Raw genomic sequence first — 24282 nt, 5'->3', positions numbered from 1 at the left:
CTAACATTTCTCGATTTAATTTATCATAGATGTAGTAGGTTGGTTGTGGATGAAATTGGTGTATCTATCGAAATAAAAGATAGGGTAAAACAACGAATAATGATTTTGAATTTAAAATATTTAAAATATAAAAAATCTATCTTTTCATATTAAAGATTTTATATAACGGATAAAATATCATATTTACAATTTATTTATATTTAATAAATTCATTATAATTTACAGTAAAAAAATTACAATACGAGCCTATGTGACGTACTAAACTTTTGCTAACAAGATAACTTAATAAGCTTGGATATGATGCTATCGGACAAGGAGGTATTTTAATTAAATTGTTTACCTACATTTGTTAAACACAAAGTCTTATATGTGGCTGGCCACACCGTGTGACCAGCCACTATAGGGGTTACTTTGCTAGTGTAACGGGGGTTATTTGGTCAGTTTTAAAGGAGTTACTTCATTAGTGTTACAAGGGTTACTTGGTCAATGTTATTGGGGTTACTTGGTCGGTATTATAGGGGTTACTAAATCAATATTATAGGGTTTACTTTAAATGGTCATACGGTGTGGCCGGCCGCACACAAGACGGGCTGTTTATTAAATATTTTTATAAGCTTCTTTAGTTTTTAATTAATTAATCCGTGTCAAAAAAAAATAATTAATTTAATGAACAAAAACAAAAAAATAGAATGGAGTATTACGTAGTAAGAAGTACATTTTCTAAAAAATGATACTGTACTTTTTTCTAAAAAAAAATTGATGTTTAAATTCAAAAGTATAGGATGAGATATTTAAAATATTATCGTAAATTTTAACAATGATATCTCCTTGTCTAGATAGAATTAACTCAATGAATTGATGATGAACCAATTACTTTTTTTTCTCAAGATCTACACCAAGATCTCATATGATCGTATCAGTAGATGGATTACACCAATATAACCTAAATCACAAAAAATTACTTCGTAATTAAGTGGTCAAATAAAATATACACCAACCCCGGTCCGGTGTCCACATACACATACACATACACCTCTCCTAGTAGGCAAGGAAGGGCCAAGTCCGAGAAAAGCATAGTCTTAAGACCTAGGGCTAATCGATCTTACTCTAACAAAAGCAAAGAAACACATACACATACACCCCGACTCTCCGCATCGTAATTTCATCAATGGCTCTTCGTTGTTTGTCATCTTCGTCTTCTTCGACTTCTTTTTGCCCTACGTTTGCCCCTCCTCCTCGCTTGCCGCCTTGTTGCATCTCACTCCCTTTTTCCGTTGTAAGTACTCCCTTTGTCCCTAAATTACATTCCTCTTTGGAAATTTACACAGGAATTAAAGGGGAAAATATAAGACAAATACCAATAATTAGATAATGCAATGGAAAGTACAAAGATAGATTAGTTATTACTCATGACAAGTCATCAATCCTTTGCAAAAAAAAAGGACCACTTACATGCTCCTAATTAAAAAAATTTAACCTATCATATTCATTGTAATTTGGCACAAGGATAATGAGTGAGATTAAGCAAGGATGAGTGAGAAAGCATTAAATATAAAACAGAAAAAGAGAGTTGATTTATTAAAAAAAAACTTACTAAAAATAAAAAGGAGGAATGTAATTTTGGAATACCAAAAATAGAAAGGAGGAATGTAATTTAGGGACGGAGGGAGTACCTTTTTTATTTATTTATTTATTTTTTTATATATATATATTGTTTTTTTTGTTGCGATTATATGAATGTATCAATTCTGAAATTCAGAACTGTGGACTGTTATCTGATTTCTGATGATTTTTTCCGGTGTCAGTTTGGTATAATGCATGGTATTTTTCGAAAAATGTTATAATTGAGGTTAAATTCATGATTTGCTTTAGTGATATGTTGTAATTTGTAACACTCTCTTGTAGAAATGTAATGGTTCAGAGCCGTTGGAGACAGTTAATGGACGAACATCTGTCCCAATCCTCAACGAGCAATCTCTGCCAAAGTCGTTGGTGCACTCGACACGTTTAGAGAATTCTATAAATACGAGTAATACAAGGCTGAAACTGTTTTCAGGGTTGGCAAATCCTGCTCTGGCTAAGGTCAGTTCGTTTTTAGTTTATAATTTTCATGTGTTTGGCTGAAACAATGTTAGTTATGCTTATATTGGTGTCTATAATCCCAATATATATTTGATTTGTCACTTTTTTGTAATCAGTCATTTTGATGCTTGTTGTGTTTAGGAATTATATGGGTCTGGAGCTGGGAAAAGTGAAGATCAGTCGCTTTGCAGATGGCGAAATTCATGTGCAGTTGGAAGAGAGTGTCAGAGGATGTGATGTATTTATCATTCAACCCACAAGCCCTCCGGTAAATGAAAACATAATGGAGCTAGCTCATATGATGGATGCTTGTCGTAGAGCGTCAGCCAAAACTATTACTGCAGTGATTCCATATTTTGGATATGCTAGAGCAGATAGAATGGCAAGTAATTCTTGATATTCCTATTTTGTCTTTTGGTATTTGTAGGGTTGGAATTACTAGTGTCAAAGGCCTGTTCTCATTGACTGAATTCAGCTGAACTGAACTGAACTGAATATTTTATAAGAGAAGGAAATTAAGAGCTGAACTGAACTGAATTTCAACGTATGAAAACAGGCCCTTACTATGTGTCATTATGTTAATGTCACATCTATTAAGGTTCTTACCTCATAATTTGTGATTTCGAAAACCATAGTCTGAATCTACTTGTTTATTTCAGACTCAGGGCCGTGAATCCCTTGGTGCCAAACTAGTTGCAAATCAAATTGCACCTAGAGATGATAATTTGCAACTTCTGATGCTTTCATTATTATGCATGCAATGCAGCCTGTGATACTTGAATATCTAGAAAGAAAGGGTATTGCTTCAAGTGACTTGGTTGTAGTTTCCCCTGATGTTGGAGGAGTTGCAAGGGCCCGTGCTTTTGCCAAAAAACTGTCTGATGCACCTTTAGCCATTGTGGATAAAAGACGCCATGCTCACAATGTAGCTGAGGTCATTTTCTTTAAAATACTTTTGTTAGGAATTTGAATAATCCGGCATATCTTTAAAGTAATTAAAGTCATACTTGGTTCATCCTTATGCATATCACAATCTGCATATATGTTGACTGCTTGTTATTATAATTTTTATGTGTCTTTTCATAATGTTTATCTTGTTTGGTATTCATTAAGGTAAAGTAACTTACAGCGCTTTAACTTGAAATTTTTGTGGCGCAGGTGATGAATCTTATTGGTGATGTGAAAGGAAAAGTTGCTGTTATGTTGGATGACATGATAGACACTGCTGGTAAGTTGTTTTGTGAAACGATATACATAGCTATCTACATGGTTTTATTCATGGCTGGAAGTAGTATACATGATAACTTTCAGCTTTTACCGTTGTGACAAGTTTTCTTTTGCTGAGTAATAAGTTAAAGTCTTGCAGATCTTTTGACTTATTTTTTCTTGGAGCTCAGAAGAGTGCTTATAGAAATTCAATGCTCAATTTTTGCTTAAATGTTTTTATCTGGAGGGCTTTGTTTCCATGTCCGTTTATCATATTATCCACCTAATATAATACGGATTAGTAATCTATGTCTATACTAGCCTGTTTCATTAGTAAATGTCTGCACCATTTGCCCTGCCCATGCCATGGGTCAGGGGATCTGTATGAGCAATTGGACAAAGCGGGTTAGTCTTTTGATTTTGGGTGTTTGAGCGTGCTAAATAATTTGGCATTTCTAAGAATTTGGTTGTGAAAATATTGTGTATGTAAATAATTAATATGAGAACTAATGAAAAATTTGACTGTAGGTACTATTACAAAAGGTGCAGAATTGCTGCATGAAGAGGGGGCTAGAGAAGTCTATGCATGTTGCACTCATGGTGTCTTTAGGTAAGAATTTTTTATATCTTAGATTTAAGTTTCTGTTTTGTGAAGAGGTTTTAAAGTGTGAGTTGTAAAACAACGTAACCTCACGACTATTGGCTAGTCCCTGAAAAGGCCTGTTACATTAAGAAAGTTGGCTGCATACGATCACTCCTTTAAAATGTGTTTGTTCCGGTACTTGGCATCTGAGTTGCAAAATGATAACATTCAGTGCTTTGAGAAACACTCACGGTCTTACAAGTTTGGTCCATAAATTACACGATATTTAATTTGTATCATCACTTAACCAGTTGCTAATCTTATTTATTGATGTTTGTTTTGCAGCCCACCTTCAATTGAGAGATTGTCCAGTGGTTGTTTCCAGGAAGTGATCATAACAAACACAATTCCTGTGGCAGAAAAGAACCTCTTCCCCCAGCTCACTGTCCTTTCGATAGCAAACCTTTTGGGGGATGTCATTTGGAGGATTCATATGTTTCAGTGAAATTAGTCAGTCCACCAACATGTACATAGTAGCGTATCCTATAGAGCCAAATCTTTTGTAGGTGCATTCTGTTTCTTTGGTGTCCTCGTTTAGTTTCTTGACTTCATAAACATACAGGGTTAATTTACAAAGAGTAGCATAATTATTGTTGGATCAAATTCCCCTGATCAATTTTATCTTCCAGATGAATTTTGTTAGGATGTGATTATATGATTCTACTTGCTTATTGTCCACCTTAGCAAGTCATTTCTACACACTAGCTTAGTACACTACCCTTTTGGAAACTTTGACAAAAATATCAAAAATACAGCATTGTAAATTTGTAAGTCTGTATAATCCTGATATATCATTGCCCTAATTTATAACATTTTCCCTGGTGATGTCACACCGTCACAATTCACAAAATCATTACTTACTAGAAGAGTAAGAAGTAATTTTCTTAACTTTTAATAAAGTGTTCTAATATGGATAGTGTAAGTACTACAAAACGTTTTGTGTGAGACTGGACTCACGTGAGATCAAGCCCATAATCATAAAGGCACGGGCTTGATAAACCCGACCAAAACCCACGCGCCATTTTATAAAATGTCTAATTTTTTCATTTTCATCATTTTCCTCAAATTTTGAGTGCCGTCATTTTGAGCACCTTTACTTCGTCAAATTTGGTGTTATATTATTTTATAGTCTTATCAATCTGTATACTCCTGATATACCATTACCCAATTCCAAAGATGCTTTAAGTTGGGGAAGCATTGCAGCAAAACCAAAAAATCATTAAGACTAAACCCGCACAAGGTCACGGACTAAATTAAAAAACATGATGGGCGGATTCAAATTCAAGTATTCATTTGCCACTCCATCATCACCACTAGGTTTAAAAAAACAAAAAAAATATTAAACAGGTAGCAAATATAAAACATGGTGTTTTTAGTGATAGTAAATATTAAAATTTTCAATAATTAATGAATTTGAGGATCATGTCCATATAATTAGTGGTCAAATACGTATTAAAAGAAAAGTAGTTTGTACTACTAGACTTTTAATAAGCACTACCTTTTCTTAATTCGGAGGGAATTGAATAGTATAACACGTACTTCTTGACCTTTTGCTCTCTAATTTGCATTAATTATGTTGGTTTAATTAATTGGTTAGGGTAGATGATAATATAACTACTCGCAAGTTGCAATAAATCGGATGAATATAGAGTCAATAGACAATTACTTGAACATAGTCACTTAGTAGGTCAGTAGGTGTATCCGTGAATAGCAAATTTTGTTCACAGAAGTTTTAACTAAGCTACTTTTTTCTTTACTTTTTGTTTAAGTAATGACGCATGAGTGCATGGTAATGTGAAGAAAAAAAAAAAGAGAACAATGTGTTTAATTTAGAGTAGATCAATCTTGACTCGATCTAGTTATAATCTTCCATATATATAGTATAGCTTGGATTGGTTTAACTCGATCTCAAATTTAGAGTTAGGGAAATACTTCTCGACTTATAATCAACTATTTTTTGGGACTAGAATTCGATTCACGATCAACTCTAGTATTACCCAATTGAAACTCATAGTATGTGCTCAATTAGAGCCTGTTCTGATTTACTAAACTGAGCTAAATTGAAATAAACTGAACATTATATTTTATGAGAGGAGAAAATTAGGAACTGAACTATATTTAAGCTGAAGAGAACAGACCCTTATTTAAACAAACTTAATTTAAGGGTTTGGGTTGGAAAAGTCAACGAGTCATGAAGGAATATATGCGGACAATTAACAACCGCGCCACCTAGCTAGCTAATGAATGTAATACGGATTACTTTTTAAGGGAAGAGCTACATTACAAAACTTTGCCTAAAATAGTTGCATGCTATATACAGCTTGGCCGGTCGATGGAATAATAAAGCTCACCCAACCAGGTTAAGAACATGTATGGCAACTCTAACTACCACCTACAATTAATTAATCCTTTAATTAATCTAATAATAATACATTTATATATACATTATATTTGTATTGTGTTTTTTAATTTTTACTATGAAGAATAATGGGTGACAAAAAAACGACGTTAACAAAAATGATTGTAAAATGGAAAAAATATTGCAAATGAGTTTCATTAAATAGCAACCATTAAACTTTAATATCCAAATAAGAAATGATCATAAATTCATACTTCGTAAATTCTAATGGATGGTTGTCATGCATGCAATGGGTAATTTCAGAGAACACTACATTACTTGTTTTTTCAGTTAAAGTTTGGAATGCCAAAAAAAAAAAAAAAAAAAAAAAAAGGTGTGAATTACTCTTAAGCTCATCAATCATCACACATTGAAGTCATTAATCTAGTTGATTTACGTAATATGTCGGCTATCTTCATGACTTCATTACTAAGATATGCGTTAAAAAAGGATTATTATTAATTTGTCTCTCTTTTACAAGTTTGAATCTATGTACAATACTATAAATCATATCCTTTAATTTCTTTTTCTTAATATACTAGTTTAATCAGGCTAAACTACTAATATTTGGGAGCGAAATTATCCCGCTAATTAAATTTAAGCATATATCAAATTATCAATAAGATAATGTCGTCACTTTTGCTAGCAAAATCTGTATGTTTTAAGACTTTATTGTATGAAAATATGATATACACTTCCTTAAAGCACAATCTTTTAAACTTGTTGTGAACATATCAATTCTGATTTGCGGCATGATTTTAGAGATCGAACACAAAAGTAATAACATGTGAACTTTCTGTTTACTAAATTGTTGCATTCTACGTGCGATAGTGGCATTTTACATCTAAATTCTAATTGGTCACTGGGTTCACAAGTGCAATAGTAAGTTGAACTATTTAGTTATTTTCTTTCTATTCTTTTTATGCAATTTTGAATTATTTTTTTTTTCTGTGATTTCGTTATAAATTTACTTGTGAGCTACTCAAGTAGTCAAGTTGTAAGCAATTTTTTCAACGGTATTTTATTAGGCCTAGTAATTGGAAAGATACAAAGTATAATAGCCTTTGCTTAGCTTATTCTATGCCACTATTTTGGTTGTACATTTGTACTTTTGAAGTAGAGATTGACTATGTATACTCAACATTTATTTCTTTATACATTTAAGTTACTAAGGAGTACATATTTGTACTATTAGGATAACGCATATGCAATTTACTCTCCAGCAGTGATTAATCTATCACAATAACTTTTCGTTCTCAGTTTTAGGGCCTGTTTTCTTTCATTTAATTTCAGTTTAGTTTAGTTCAATTCAGCTCTAGTCAGTTCAATTCAGTTCCTAATTTCCTTTTCTCATAAATAATTCATTTCAGCTCTATTCAGTTCAGCTCCAATCAAGTTCAGTTCATGATTTCCTTCTCTCATAAACAATTCATTTCAGCTCAGTTCAGTTCATTTTCAGCTTAATTCGGTAAATCACAACAGTGTATTTTCAATTTCTTATGAATCAAAACAACAACTTTGCATTTACAGGGTAATTCAATTAGTAAAATAGCATCTACATTATAATAATTGTAAGGGCTTTTTTTTTTTTTTTTTGGTCATATAATAACTTCAAGATCGAAATAATAAAAGAATAGAAAGAATCATGTTTATATATGTGTAAAATAATGTACTATGCTTCCACATAATTAACTCTTTATCATTTATATTAACCCAAAACAACCCCAAAAGAATAAATCACATATATATATTCACTCACAATCACCCTCATCACCTATTTTCTTCATAATTTACATCAATAAACCCAATATTATTACATCACAAACTCACATATTAGCTTGTAATTCCTTAGACTCAACATTGTTAATTTGCTTCCTTCCATGACCTCTCCTCCTCCTTTGCCTCTTAGGAATAGACCCAAACTTGAGCCTTCCCGTCTCCTTAAACCTCTCTTGCTCGGACGCCACGATCACACACTCCGGTGGTGGGACCGGGTAACGGAGCGTGTCATAACAATATGAGTAGTACATGTACTTCTCCCTAAACCATTTCATGGCCTTTTGTCCCCTAGAAGTAATTTGAGAATACTCCTTGTTTTCGATTTCTTCCTTCTTAGCATTACAATCTGATGAGCTTGTTGTGCCCGCTACTTGTTCAATAGGGTCTACAGCACACCCGTCTAGCACAAAGTCGGTGAACTCGGACACGTAGGGCTCAAACTCGTACTTGACCTTGTATCTACCACCCGCGGTGGCCCAGCTCGAGGCGTCCCATATGGTGGCGTAGAGGGACATTGGCTTAGATGGGTAGTCTGATCCCATTGCTTCATTGCGGACTATTTCTCTGATTGGGACGTTGTCTACGTAAAATCTGCATTGCATGAAAATATGTAACAGTTTAGTAAGATACAAGTTAAGATGGAATATCTACTGTTGATAGTTCTAAGTCATCTCATTATTATTATATTAGAAATTAAGAGTGATTAACACTAAAATACGTAAAGATACTACTACATACGAAGTACTTCATGCTTCATATAATATAATTGGCATAATCTTTGCTTTTTTAAGCCATGTCATCAACTTGTCAAGAAATAAAATACGATATCTTCAAGACTTTAGTAGTTAAACTAACGGATACCTATATATAATATCTTATGGTGGTTCAAGCCAACCATATAAGAACTTTATAATATACTGAAATTGTCTTTCTCCATATAATAAAAAATCAAATTGTGGAAAAGAGTAGTTGGTTAAAAAATTTATGACAAATTTGCCCCCCATAGAAAAATAAAGATGATTTATTGCATAAGAGCTAAAATGAATTTTGAAAACGAAACTCTATAAATGTATAAATAATGATTGAAGGCAAAGAAGCGTGCAAATTCAAAACATTTATGTGATTGCAAAGCAATGAATGATACATCATCACTTTGAATTTAAATCTTACAAAATAATTAATGAATTTGAGTAGGAATTGTAGTAATAACCAACATAAAAGTTGAATGATTGTTTTACTTAAAATCATGAAATAGCTAATGTTTAAACAAGGATCACCTAAATAAGGTTTACAGTTAGGCAAGCTGCTTTGTTTGAAAATGACCCATTCAATAGTGCACCACAGCTAAGATATATTCCATACTTCCATGTTTGTGGTACAAATTCAACTAGTCAAAATTTATTTAATCATCACTTATATTCACACCTTATTCAAATTATCAATTAAAGTAAAAGGAGCTCATACCTTAATCAAATTAGACTATCAAACAATACCTTCTTATGGATAATTTTTATAAATTAATCGGTTACGGTTCTAAGAACATTATGAATAATGTATGGGTAAAGTAGGGACTAGACTATTAAATATTTAATGGCCCCATGATATCTATACGAGTAACACTTTTACACCTATTAATGAGCGAATATATAAAACATCATGAGACATCATATTTTCCCCATAAGCAATGATATATTGGTATGGAGATATTGAACATCCTATTTGCTTCGAAATATTTCAAGATGTCAAATCATTAATAATTTTGATTTTAAAAAATATGTATATTTGTAATTATATGAAATAAATAAGGAAATGATTTCGCTTAAATGAAATTATAATATAATATGCTTAGCTAGCAAATATTAGGTACAACTTTTTGTTAGCTAGCAACGATTACAACTTAATGGCTAAAGATTTGTTGATTATAATTTACAACTTTATTTTTTTATTATGAAAATGAACCACTATATAAAGTAGTAAATTGGGCACCATATAAACCCAATTTCTAAAACCCCATATTATAGGAAATCCCTCCAATAATAGATTAAAAATATTGAGCAAGAAAAGATTTTTATGATTCTATCTAAAGAAAGTATAATTTTAGCATCAAAATACAGAAAAAAAGAAGACGTTAAAATTAGAATAATAGCCAATATGAAAAGTTACCTAAGAATAGAGAAAAAAGAGAGGCGCATGAAACTAAAAATATAAAAAAAAATGGTCAAAAAACGACCAAAGGAAGAAAATAAAATCTTTGGCGTTGAAACGCTCTCCTCCATTCCATAATTAATTTTTTTTATATACCAATAATATCATCCACCACAAATCTCTCGTCAAAATTCCGCGTTACAAAAAGTTGTTGCCTAGGTGGTAAAAGCCAAACCCAGCTACTAAAAGTCTCCCTTAACCCACCAAACGTGTCACCACTCATGTTCTACCACGAATACGGATATGGATTTGAATATGGATACGGATACGATTACAATTATTTGTAATGTTCGTTTAAATGACCAAACACGAACACTGATACGACATAACAATATTGACATAACCTAAACTAGCCTAATAATAACATGTCATCATATGAACATGTTAAGTTTTAGTGTTTTATCTATATGAATACGGATACAATACAGACATGATACAAACACGAAATAAAAAATACTAGTAAGTTAGAAGAGGAACATACATGATGTTTTTGCGAGTCCAAAGAATGCTATATTGATGAAATTCTTTAGTAGGATCAAACCATAAACGATATCGCTCTTCCCTTCCTCTACTTGTGCTTCCATTTCCGTACATGTTAGTCTGAAACCTCCATGGCTTTCCCTTCAAGTTTCCCAAGAATTCGATGTCCAACTCGTCGTGGTTTTTCTCCCATACATCTCCGTTCGATGTCTGCATAATTCAAATACAAATAAATCAACATCGAGATCATTGTAATATTATGATTGTTTTATTTATTATTGCCTACCAAATGAAAAACACGTTATTATAATAATATTGTACATAGAAGGTGAGCTTACATAGAAGGCCACCACGACTCCAGCCGTGTAATTTCCAGGCAGCTTAATCCTTGAGCTAAAAAATCCATAATCGTAATATTGTGATGAAATAAATCCTGACCCTGAAAATCATATTCATAACATTAATATTAATATTAATATTAATTTAATTAGATAACACAAAAATTTAATACTACTCGTATAATAGCAATATTAGTTCCAACTTCAAGGGTATGTTACAAAATTTCGTTTCACATCTTATTGGGGAGAAAATTCAAAATAAAACAAAACTCGACAGGACACAACACGATAACATGATACGAATAAAAAAGAGAATGAAACGTACCGGCGTAGCGATTGAGGTGGAGGTTAGCGCTGCGGCCGTCTTCGGACTTTTTAATATTAAAATCAGCGAAAAGAGGGGTGTATCCGTCGTCGAAGGAGATGGTAGGGAGATTAAACGAAGCGTTTGAAACGAAGGAGAGGAGAGAGAGAGTAATAGAAAGGAGAAGATTATTGTTTCTTCTTCTTCCTCCTGACATTTTTTTGGTTTTTTTTTTTTTTTTCTTATATTTTTGTGATAATAAAAAAATTTAAAAAATGGGGGAGTTTTATTTTCTCTCTCTAAATTTTAATTTTTCTGTTACGTATTGTACAAGGTTATACACAAGTAAGCGAGATATAAGGAAGAAGAGGAGAGAGAAAAATGGGGAGAAAGAGAATGAGAGGAAGAGAAGAAAGATGGCTACCTATTTGGAATGTGTATGTATATATGTGTCTTTATATGCTGAATTTTGTTTGTTTTATAATTCCAATTATGCCCTTATGTTTTCTTCTTTATTACGGTTTTGCCACTGTTATAAGTTATAAGTTATAACTTGGATGTTGGGTGATTACTGATTAGGGTCAGTATTAATTATTTCATGGTTATTTTAAAAAAATTTGTTGTATAGATCATACTCATATTTTCTCCGTATTTTAAGATGGAATACTTTTATTTTCACTCTATTTACCCTGCGAATATTATTACTCGTATAAGGGTGAATAAATTTACGAGATCTTGTTAAGTCTCAATACATGTGTGTATCTTTTTAAAGTAACAATTTTTTATATGAAGTGCTCCGTAATTTTTTTTGTTAATATATCGAGATATTAATAGTTAAAATTATGCCTTGATAAGCGTGAAACTAAAGGAAGTATAGTACATAATTCTGTGAATTGCATTGTAGCCTATACAGGCGACTTAGCATGTGTGATTATGTACCTACTATTTTGGTTTTATTGCTAGGTTAAGATGTCATAGAAATTTCATTATTACAATATGCTTAATATAATTTCCTCTACTCTAAGCTTTTGTGAGTTTTGTCTCTTTTTTTCCTATTCGATGACTCATAAAGAAAGATACACTATTTATTCATTATTTATTATTTTCATATATGTATCTGAAAATTTTACTAAAATACCCTTAAAAAAGTACATGTGAATGGTATCTCATACTCGGAGTTGTCTTACGAGTTGACAACAAATACCAAAAGAGCGTTACCTAAAAATAAAACAAAAACAAAAAGAGTAGACCTTTGGAAAACAATAATTGCAATAAGGGGCCAACTGTTTAGAACTTTAGAATAAAGTTGGGGAGGTGGAGACCAAATAATTAATTTTAGAGGGGTCTTTCAAATAATTACCTAAAATATTGTAATTATATGTTTTAATTTAATTATTTCATACTCTATTTAGTAGTCATCCATTTAATCATATTCTCCATAATATGGATTGGCTAATAAGCAACTTTCCTAGGCCATGTGCTTATAATAATAGTACTAATCATCCTTTTTGTTTTGCCTTGTTATATAAAAACCACAAATATATAATTTTAATGATAAGGTTGGTTGAGCCTCCCTCCCTCCTAACACTAATTAATTAACTTGTAATTAATATAAATAATATAAACTATTGTTTAATTTTAAGCATCATATTCCACCTAAAATATTTGGCACCTTCTTTCTAATTAACAAATAGTGTATGTCACCATATACTAAACAAAATATTAATTATATCTTCTATTTGAATATTAGCAAGTGGGAATTGAAAAGACTAGTTGCAACAGTTTATATGAATTTAGTCCAACAAATTTAGTCTCTATCTTACTATATTGTAGTCACAAAATTAGTAGACAAACCAAATTATTGGATGAATGATTTTTATTCTAATTAATAATTTAGGTGTTTCTTGAATAATGTATGAGAGTTATTCTCCTAGAGTTTATTATTTTGTACTACTATGTTGTATATTTATACATATGGAATCAATCCTTTTTTTTCAACTTTGGTATTCTCCTTCTTCAAGCAATCTATGTATGTGAAAGTTACGTATATGACTCAGTATATCTTAACACTAGTACTCTTCAAATTTAGTCTAGTTACGATGATGGTAACACGAGTTGACATGGTCTAAGAACGAGTTTACATACATTAGTATGCATGTAATGTGTGAGATCAATTTGTCCCACTTTAAACACAATAAGTTTTTAATAATTAAATTACATTTACATTTGTCTACGAGCTAGCGCTATATATATTGTAATTTATGTGCTATTTCTGCTATTGATTAGTCATTAGTTTTAGTGTTGTTGACTTATATCGTGACTCTATATGGCAATTCAAAAAGTCCAAATCATTCCGAATGTAATATATAACCTAACTAGTAAAGTTAAGAACCATGAATCGAAACCAAAATTAACATTAATGCTCTCTACCACACTACTATTAATAAAAGAACCTCTTGGTTAAGGTTCAAATCTCCTTTGTTGTAAGCTGGGTATCTTTGCCGATTATCATACTACTACTTCTTTAAGGTATTCATGGGATGCAAAGTCAAAAAGCAGAGATACTTAGTCACTTTATTTATGCTCCATGCAACCAAAGTTAGCACCAATTTATATATTATTACAAGAATATTAGCAAAATTAATAGATGAAAGCTAAGTCTTTTAGTGATGATGATTTTATAATGAAACAATTTAATAATTTTATCACTAGGTAAATTGAAATAAAATGCAAGGGTGTATGCTTATTACCCACCAACCGTACCATAAATAATTAAGACTTTAAATAAAATATAATATTATAATCTTATAATATAAATACATCAAACAACCAATAATAATATCTAAAATACATAGTTGTATAAGTTTATAAGTATTATAACTACCCTGCATTTGACAACATTACAAGCTGGTTATTCACGTAACTAGTGATTATGACTACATATAATTATGAGAAGAAATTAGTTCTTATCTTCTATCTTCCATATTCATATTGATTGATTTATTGAATATTGTACGTGGTGACGAAGGAAAGATTAATACATGGTAACTAATGATAGATATACAACAATCATACAAGTCTTTATTTTCTCCAAATTCATTAATTGGACCCTACACTTTATCAAATACAGTCGGTAATGCATAACATTGAACAATAATGGTATCTTATATCACAAAGTAAAGTCTCACCCAACCATTAGTAAGACGCACATCTTTTAATTAAGCTCGAATGATATCATCCGTTATATTAATTATGAATGATATATCACCCAATAGATTTATGTTAAATAATTGTTGTTGTTGATTAGAAATAAAACTATTACTTGAACAAAGTGTAACAATAAGGACTTGTCAAAAAAAAAAAAAAAGATTAATTGTTACACGTATCACCAAGTTTTTCAAATTAGTCCTTATAAAAGGTCAATTTCAAAAGCAATCAACTATAAAGAAAAATCGTTGGTATATAAACACTGCGGATCGGAGTAATATTTTCAAAACAAATCTTTGTGATAGACCTCTCACCCAAGGGTGTTTTAGGAATTATAATAATCATCTTGCCACCTTTTTTATATAACCGAATTAAATTAGATAAGTAAGAGAGCGTGATTAAAAGATTACATCAATTTGTCGTAATTAATACGAGTACCTATAAATTATAACCATGACAGGTAAAAATGTGAGTTGTTTTACCCAAAATAACTTTGGATGAAATTGATCTACATACACATACAATTCAATATATTGTTCTACACAAAGTCTTATATGTGGCTGGTCACACCGTGTGGCAAAAATTACTTCGTTAGCGAATAGGGGTTACTTGATCTTGTTAAAAGAATTACTTCGTCAATTTTACAGGGTTACTCGGTTAGTGTCATAGGGGTTACTCAGTCAATATTACATGAGTTAGTTACTTGGTCAATTTCACATGAGTTATTTTGTTCTTTTATGAGTGGTCACACGATATGGCTGGCCACACACCAGACGGACTGGTTTTTCTAATTTAAAGAATAGGAGTATCTTATAATGGAGTGCAATAATTAGTATACGATAGATGTTGATGTTGAAGGTATAAATGTCCTTTTAGGGGTTGTTTTTGTTACATTAAATGATCTAGTGAGAATGTCAAATTGTTGAAAATGGTCGTTGTACTGCGTTTTGCAACTGACAACTCATATGAGTAAAGAGCACTCCATGTCCATAGAATTACAATTATAACAATCAGCTTTTTATTAGTTATATTGTGGGGATCTTAGGAATTTAGCTAGGATATACTTCGTATATGAGATAATGCCTACAGGTCAGCCTACATTTTGGATGGACTATACAATTCCCCTCTCCCCACTCTACAAAAACGAACTTCACTCGTATATGTTTTAAAGTTCATCTCTAATAATCACTACGTCATTATTAATGTAATCCCCGTATAGATCATTATAAAGTACGATTTGTAGTCAATTATATTTATTTTGTGTGATAATCTCATAAATATACGTTATTTAACTCGGATATTAATTGTTCGGAAGTTCAGAACCCAATTAAATTTCTTTCAAAGTTGCATTCGTGCACATGCATGTCATGTGTGTACGTGTAAATAATTAGACGTGTTATATTACCATAGGAAGCAAAGCAAGTAAAGAAGTCATCGTTACTAGATTGGCTTTCCATTTAGAACAATAATGTTCAAATCATGTAAGTATCACACGAAAATAAATTTCACAGAAATGCATGCGGGTAGAAATGAGCCGGAGTTGATGATGGTGACCGAAGAATTTGGATAATCCAAGTATACAAGTCATATTGCATGTTATTAACAACCCGAATTTAATGGCATTACAAATAAAATGGATAAGATTGCAAATAAAAACAAATTATTTGGTTGGCTATGACCAAATTCAACAGTTGTCTACTTAACGACTTTATATGTTTGATGTTCCCACCCAATTGTAATATGGACCCCCCACCCCTAAACTTTGATATTTTGATGTGATTTGTACCACTAAATGGTTATATAAAATTTGTTATGAGCTTGTATAAAACAATAAGGTTTTTGGACAATTTTGCTTTTATTGTGAAATGTGATGTTGTTCTCTTAGAATTGGTTTCTGTTTACGAAATTCGTTATATGGGGTGCTTATACATGGTGTGTTTAATTTATAATAATTGATTAATATGGTGGTTTAAAAACGCATTACTAAATATTAATAACACGATTTAGTATTACATCATTATTAGCATAAGATCACGGGTATGGAGTAACTCATATGATGATTGCTATCTATACTTTATTAGTATTTAAAAAGGCAAACCAAAAAAAACATGTGTCATCATTTTATTACACTTCCCTATCTTCTTCTTCAACTCAACGTGCCACATGTCGTTTTATATTTTTTATTTTTTATTATACAATTTTTCTTAACTCTTTCATTAAACACTTCATCTTCATCTCCCCTCTTTAATTCAACCTTTTTAATTACTCTCTTTGATTTTAGTCTCTCCATCTTCTTTCTATTAAGTCTCATTTTAAATTAAAGTCTCAAAATTTTTATTTATTTAATTATGTTTTTATTTACATATTATACTCATAATTATTTATTGGTATTTTCTCACTGGTCTCTCAATTTAATTTTCTATGAACAAGCCGTGCATTGCACGGGCCAGAAGACTAGTTGATGATAAAAAAAAAAAAAAAAAAACCGAAGTTGTTAAAATTAAAAATAAAAAATACAATAACAAAGTTTTTGTTGATAGTGTTGAAATCTAAATTTTACATCAAATCTCATCTAAACTTTAACATTATTGCTTGGGTTGACTATTTAGCAACTAATGATCTAAATAAAGTTGATTAAGTACCAAATCCGTCTACTTTTTCAACCGTATCATGTCCTTAAACTTCTTTTTGGATCGTATTAACTTCTATTACACTCTACTCTCCTAGTATGCAAGTCAAATTTTATAACTATTTTTTTTATTCTTACATACTCATACTTATTTTCTTGCGAGTGTATTATATTCTTGTATACTTCGTACTTATATTTTGAGTGTATACTTTAACAAGTTGAAATTTTACAACTACTATAACTAAAACAAAATTCCTTTTACACTCTTTTCAACAATTAAGTTGATGCCAATTCACCAATTGTAATGTTAGCCATTAAACATGTATATACTTGATTCATAATCTGGGCTTGAAGACTTAATTTCGCAATCTTCCTTCTAAAGTTCTAATCTTATGCATACTCGGAGTATATCATATTGTATGTATATTTATGACTTACGTGAAATGCGATATCACTGAAATCTGCCACTGGCAATTCAGCTCGAGGCCGAATCCTCATTCCTTCCTCCCCCAAGGATTGCACCTCCCGGAAATCAAAGAGAAGAACCAAGAGAGCCAAAAAAAAAAAAAAAAATTGTTATGTAATTCCATTGAAAATTCCAATATACAAGGAAAACAACCAATATGATTAGCTTTCTACAAATTTATATGATGAACCATACAACTTTTCTCAGCTATTAACAAAATTGTACTTGGATTCGGCATAGTCTTCTGCATCCCACAAAAATGAACCAACGGCGACTGCTTCTAAAACTAGCATTGTCAGTCCTGAGAAAGTAATCGAAATAATTTCGTCATTTTGTGTCTCCAACACACCCCCATCGGCAATCCTGATATCTGGTCGACCAAACAAGGCTTGGGTCTGCCTTTCAATCAACGACATTGCTTCTCTAGATCTTATGGTTGCATAGCTCTGAAGAGTTTCGGGATCCAAGTACATTACATATGACCTTAGTTTGTAGTCCTTGCCATCGCCAATATCCATAGATTCCTCGTAAGGGCCATAATTTGTTATATCTCCATCAGCTGGGATTTGAATTAGTGAATCTGGATCCCATAGTGGGTTTTGAGGCAACGGATCCTGAAACTTGGTTGGATTTTTACCAAAGTCTTCCGGAAGAGTTTTCATAGCTCTCTCAAGTTGGTATCTCCGATCAACTCTTCGAAGAAAATACCCATACATAATGGAGGCGGCATACAACTTTCCAAGTTTTACTTTGCTGATATCAACAAGAGTCTGCAAGGGACCCACAAGGCTCTCCCCTAGCACAAGGGACAAGTGGCTTTGTATCATTTCTAATGCTTCCACAGAGTGTACAGATTCGAGTTTCTGTTCTTGGTTTGGCCAGAAATCCACCCTGCCAGTTATATCTGAACTAGGGGATATATTTGGGATCATAGAGATGTTTGCTTCCACGAATCTGTGTACAATTAAGCAGTATATAATGTCCTCTAAAGCTTTTCGCCTTTCCTTCTCTCTTAATTCAGCTATTCTCCTGTAATCATCATACTACAAAACTCAGGTGCAAATAATAAGTAAATAAATAAATACTACGTAAATAGAAGAAGAAGAAGAACAGACATTCTGGATGAAGAACAAGCAGTTGATTCAGATTCTAGTGTAGAGTTTTGTTCATTCATCTCAAAAGCATGGGACATCAGCCTAAGAAAAACACCAGTACTAAAAAAAAAAATGTCTAAACTAATCTTGTTAAAGACTGATGTGTGAATGGTACCAGATTGTTGGTTCTTGTATTTACAATTAGTTAACTTATAAGACAAAGTACACTCATGGAGTCAGTTAAAGTGTGCATGAAACACTAGAAAAGTATAACAAGGGATGAAGAAAAAGTAAGGAAATCCCACACAAGAATACTATACTTTGTAGTACACTACTACTGCCAGCAGAAAAACCATATTGATCTATTACTATAATTTATACAAGTATATATCTAAACATTAGTGATGCAAACAGAGTTCAATAGTATCAATACTCCTATAACTGAAATGATGTTAGTAATTCTGAACTAATAAAATTCTACATCTTAAGTAGTCAAAACCAAGAGAGATCGTCCAAAGATTCAAAAGCTAAATATATTGCTTTACGTACCGTTTTTGGTAGCTGATTATAGATGTTATGAGAATTAATTTAAGTGCAATTTGACAAGCAAAATAACCTTACCCCCAAATATTTCCCCCCAAATGGTAATGGATGGTAATGAACAAAAGGAGATAATTTGGGGTGAACTACCAATAGTATATGGACATTGATTTGTCAAACAAATCTATGTACAAATTCAAACCATTACCGCTATTTACTACCACTTACCAAACAGGCCGAGAGTAGGCAACTTTGGATTTCAAAGGAAAGTGAATAAAACAAGATGAAAGCCAATAAATACTCCTTTGGTGTTTATGAGGATGCTGTCGCCTTCTTTTCATCAAACAAAGATGATAGGAAGGAAAGGACGGAAACACTAATGAACAATGGAGAGTGCACATTAAAAATATTATTTTAAAAATGACAGGCATGGAGAAACCTACCTGTATAGGGAGAGGTCTTCAGTTGACGATGGAGCTTCTTCCTTTTGGGCATCTCTGTCATTTTGCAGGTTCTCAAGCTGCTGGTCAATAGCTGCAGGAAGGAGATGTGGGTGTGTTTGCAATATTTGTGTCAGCAGTTGCCCAGCTGGAGACTCCAAGTGAACAGGGGCAACAGGTGCCAAATTTTGTCCAGAATGATCAGATGCTCTCACCAAATATCCCCTTGATTTGTTCTTGTCCAGTCCTGTGGCAAGCTTTCCAATGTAAAACGAACTACAACCCTGGAAATAAAGATCCAAGAATTGATGAAATCGGAGTCACTGAGTGATTAATGTTTACTCAGATAAACCCCACACTTTAAAATTATGGGCATCCAAGCAAGGAAAAAAAAAAGGACGGCCTACAAGCTAAGCTTATCTAAGCTAGTTAGAAATCAACTTTCTAGTGTTGCATATAATCATGCAATTCAGACTGCTTCCTCCACAATCACTTTGCCAATGAAATGTCAATGGACTTCCAAACTACAGAGATGAGCTTAGGCCCAATAAACTGTCAATTTAAAATATATATATATATATATATATATATATATATATATATATATATATATATATATATATATATATATATATATATAGGGAATTGCTAGAATGAGAAATGAGAAAATGAGAAAACCAATAATCCCTTGACACATCATCATGGTTTAAAATTCAAATTTCCTCCTCTTTTTATTTTTAACTTTCTCATATTTTTACAATGACATGTGTTAGGATATTATTAGCTTTCTCATTGTAGCAAATCCCTATATATATATATATATATATTTTGCATTTGTTATATCTTGTGCAGATACTTTTTAGAGACAAGCTAAATACACCTAAGAAAATAAATTTTTTAAAAAAATATCTAGTGCTGCATGTAATCATGCAATTCAAAGTTCAAACTGCTTCTCCACAATCACTCCGCCAACAAAACGTCGATGGCTCTACAAACTACATAAATGAGTTTAGGCCCAATAAAGAAAATGACTTTTATTTTCAATTTATTAAATATTGCATTTGTTATACCTAGTGCAAATACTAATAACTTTTTTAGATATTGGCAAATATTTATAACTTAGCTATCTACCTATCAGAATTCCCAGCCAATCAAATAAGACTTGCATATTCTTCAGAAATCAGATAATAACCCCTCATAAAGGTCTATAAATCTATCAAAACAGATTCTATTCTTCCATAAAGAAAATAGATCATCACATCAAAGGAAGACTGGAATCAAAATGTATATTTCTTCATCACTAATTTACAGATTTATTATATTACAACTTTAAAGCTTCGGATAAAGTGGATAACGTGTGTCATGAAAAAAGCATGACTTTGCAATCAGATTCATTAATGTGAATTGTGAACCAGTACCAAATCTCATACAAGCGAATTAGGAAATACTAGCCCATTTGCAACTACATAGTGTAACATACATTCTCCATCTCTCTCGAAACACACAAGGTGCGCAAAGTCACTTCCAATGAAAAGGACACTTGAATGTATATTTTATTCATAAATAATCTCCAAAGCAATCAAGGATCTTGTACAATCCAGAAAAGCTACAACTATAAATGAACAGAATGTACCCTTCAATTCTCTGCCTCTCCCTTTAACCATAGGCAAGAATCATAGTTGGCTAGTTGCTTGCCCAATTACAGTCTCCAACAGGTTATATGTTTCTTATTTCATGGACTTGTAGCAAAGGTTCTACACAAAAATACTACTTTTGCTCCTTTGAGTTGGTTACGGTCACTATTTTCACAAGGATTAGGGAGGATACCAGAGAGAGTGTAACAAAAGGGTCCTGTGTAAGAAAATGTAAAAGGGATGATATTGTAAGTGGAGTTATTTTAGGAAAGAAAGTGTTGTAAGGGGGGTTGTAAGTAGTAAAGAAAATGTTGCATGTAGAGTAGGGAAGGGTAAAAGTGTAAAAAAAAACTTTAACAAAAATGGATGAGAGAGGAAGTGTAACCAACTCAAAAGAACAGACGAAAATGGAACACTAACCCAATTTAAAGGAACTGGGGAAGTAAATAGTAGCAATTAAACTTTGCAACAAAATTGGAACATTAACTAGCCTATGGATGTCGAGACTCAGAAATGTTGGTTTTGCAGCATTTGCTAGGGTTTAAGAAAACAGAAGATACGGATTTGGTAGTATCCTAACCAATAAGCTGGAGTAAGTAGTTTCAAATTTAGATTGCTAGAAAGCATGGGGCGACTATTACATGCAGTCCATCAGCAACTGGCTTAATGACTTTAAAATCATGAGTCATACTTATTACAAGCAAATCATAAGGATCTATAATGACAAAGAACATCAACTTGAGGTGGCAAACAAATTCTAGATAACTAAAGACCATATAGACACTTTTGTATGGTAAAGAACATATAGAGTTTTGTTACAGACACTTGACATGGTGAATTGCTGGCAGCTATTACTTCCTCATTTCTCTACATTTCTATTAACATGGTGAACATCAAGAGTTTTCACTGTAGTTGGCAAATGGGTGCTCTAAAAGTTATTTTATACGGAGTTCTTCAAAACTTCATCAAAGATTCGCAAAAACTATAAGCGAGTAACTTTGATCAGGTACCATTCTACAGTTCATTAAAAGATCCACAAAATAAAAAATGAGAAAAACTACAAAGAACACCAATACCATGATTTGTCTAAACTAGATATGCACCAAACTATGCACCCTAGTTTCCATGTACGACTAGTGTCTAAGATATCGATTTTATACTCTAAAATCAAAACCCTTTACCCAAATCTACTACACAACAAGTTCTCCTCCACTCATCGCTCATCTTAATTGCAAGGTAGATTGTGCGAATAAGCTTCAATAAGCCAAGTTATATTCCCTACCTCTACACACTTCAATGCTACCACAAAGATATCATACCATCCAATTGCTTTCAAATTCTTCATCAATTGCTCTTATCAAATATAAGGATAAATACTAGCTAACATCACCAAATTTGCAATTTCCAAAGTTCACTTAGATAATAGACAGTTACTTGCAGAATCAACTTACTTTTCTATTGCTAGATTTAAAAAAAAGTCCTTACAAGAACAGAACAATAATTGAGAGATATAACTATTCAATACCAAAAAGTCTACCATCCCTTAATTAGATCTTGCATCTACTTGAAAGATTCTTACAAAAACTGGAGAACTAGTAATACTTCCATCAGAGTCATGAATCATGCATGATACATAACCCCTTTGCACATTCTAGCTTCTACACACATATCCAAATTCCCAAATAGGGCAAATAGTACCTCAGTCCGAAATCAATAGTCACGTCGATAGTGTAATTTAAACTCGTAATGTCACAACTAAATCCGAATGGAGGGAGTAATCACAAAACAAAAACCCAAACATTTTCAATTCAGTAAATATATCCGTTTAACTATTTACACATACAGGTGGCATTAACAAACAACAACACCCTAAATTTAACAAATTTAACCTAAAATTACAGGCAGAAGCAACTACAAAAACCCCACTTGTTCTTTTCTTTTTACGATATCAAATTCGAATAAAGGATTAACCTTTCTACGTGTTAAACCTAGAAAAGATAAATTAAAGATAATAGAACAACAATTAAATGGCATCTGATTAAAATTAAATTTGTAATTCAATTAAAAAAAGAAGGAACTTACTTTGTTAGAATTAGCAGAAGAAGGAAGAAAGGAATAGTTGAAAAAATTCTTGAATTCAGGAGAACGATAAGAAGCAGTTGATGGTATGGCTACCAAAACGTCGCTAATTGCACCTGAAACCAGCATCCTTCTTGCAGAAAAGGGAGAGAAAGGCGTCAGATTTTTTTGGGGTGTCCAAAATTCTCCGAGTATAAATTTTGTTTTTTTTTTTTTGGTTGGAAAATTTTTATTTTGGTTTTATTGTTTTTTTTTTTTTTTGACGGGTATTTTGGTTTTATTGGTCTATCTTTTGTGCGAGATTTTCTTCTACAAGCACGAATATTTGCAATTTTGCTTTTTGCAGGAGTATTAACCCAAAAAAAAAAGGGGAGTTACAATTGTGAATTGTCAATTGATGACCAGTCTAAAAATATTGTGACACTTGTTAAAAACGAAATATATTATGTTATACGTATTTCGTATATTTGTATTCCTTTTGTTTTTGTAGGTGTTACATTGTAATCAAATTATAATAAACAATAATATACGAGTAATTAATATTTCACTGAAAAAGGATGTGGAGTAGAAGGAGATAATTAAAGTGGATTGTAGTGGAGATATTCATAAGAGGAAAAATATGTACTCAAAATGGGGGTAGTTTGTCTTTGCTTAAAAAAATGAGGTAGTTTGACAAAAATAGAAGTGTAACCCTAAAAAAATAAAAAAAAAATTAAAAAATTAAAAAATTAAATTTTTTTTTTTTTTTTTAAAAAAAA

The 24282-nt window shown here is 31.9% G+C and overlaps 2 protein-coding genes and 1 pseudogene across 3 annotated transcripts; 1 reads left to right on the top strand and 2 right to left on the bottom strand.

Annotated features, from left to right (window-relative positions):
* The first annotated feature begins 300 nt into the window (after nt 1-300).
* Nucleotides 301-4376, top strand: LOC145599107 (ribose-phosphate pyrophosphokinase 2, chloroplastic-like; annotated as a pseudogene). The gene is made up of 8 exons (XR_014103696.1): nt 301-318; nt 1118-1276; nt 1906-2090; nt 2224-2464; nt 2742-3016; nt 3241-3310; nt 3817-3898; nt 4217-4376. The product of XR_014103696.1 is annotated as a ribose-phosphate pyrophosphokinase 2, chloroplastic-like (transcript).
* A 3576-nt stretch (nt 4377-7952) lies between these two features.
* Nucleotides 7953-11850, bottom strand: LOC145597370 (putative xyloglucan endotransglucosylase/hydrolase protein 30). Its single transcript, XM_081653525.1, has 4 exons — nt 11457-11850; nt 11132-11232; nt 10795-11003; nt 7953-8699 (listed from the first exon to the last, which is right to left on the bottom strand). The coding sequence occupies exons 1-4, from the start codon at nt 11650-11652 to the stop codon at nt 8156-8158; spliced, it is 1050 nt and encodes a 349-aa protein (XP_081509651.1). The 5' UTR covers nt 11653-11850; the 3' UTR covers nt 7953-8155.
* A 5980-nt stretch (nt 11851-17830) lies between these two features.
* LOC145598420 (UV-B-induced protein At3g17800, chloroplastic-like) lies at nt 17831-23776 on the bottom strand. The gene is made up of 3 exons (XM_081654771.1): nt 23528-23776; nt 19815-20095; nt 17831-18766 (listed from the first exon to the last, which is right to left on the bottom strand). Exons 1-3 carry the CDS (start codon nt 23651-23653, stop codon nt 17941-17943), a joined length of 1233 nt encoding a protein of 410 aa, XP_081510897.1. The 5' UTR covers nt 23654-23776; the 3' UTR covers nt 17831-17940.
* Nucleotides 23777-24282: the final 506 nt, after the last annotated feature.

The sequence above is a fragment of the Chenopodium album genome, chromosome 20 (assembly GCF_948465745.1).
Source record: "Chenopodium album chromosome 20, dcCheAlbu1.1, whole genome shotgun sequence".
Classification (NCBI taxonomy): Eukaryota; Viridiplantae; Streptophyta; class Magnoliopsida; order Caryophyllales; family Amaranthaceae; genus Chenopodium; species Chenopodium album.
Note: the sequence above shows the minus strand (reverse complement) of the source record. Positions and strands in the feature narration are given on the sequence as shown.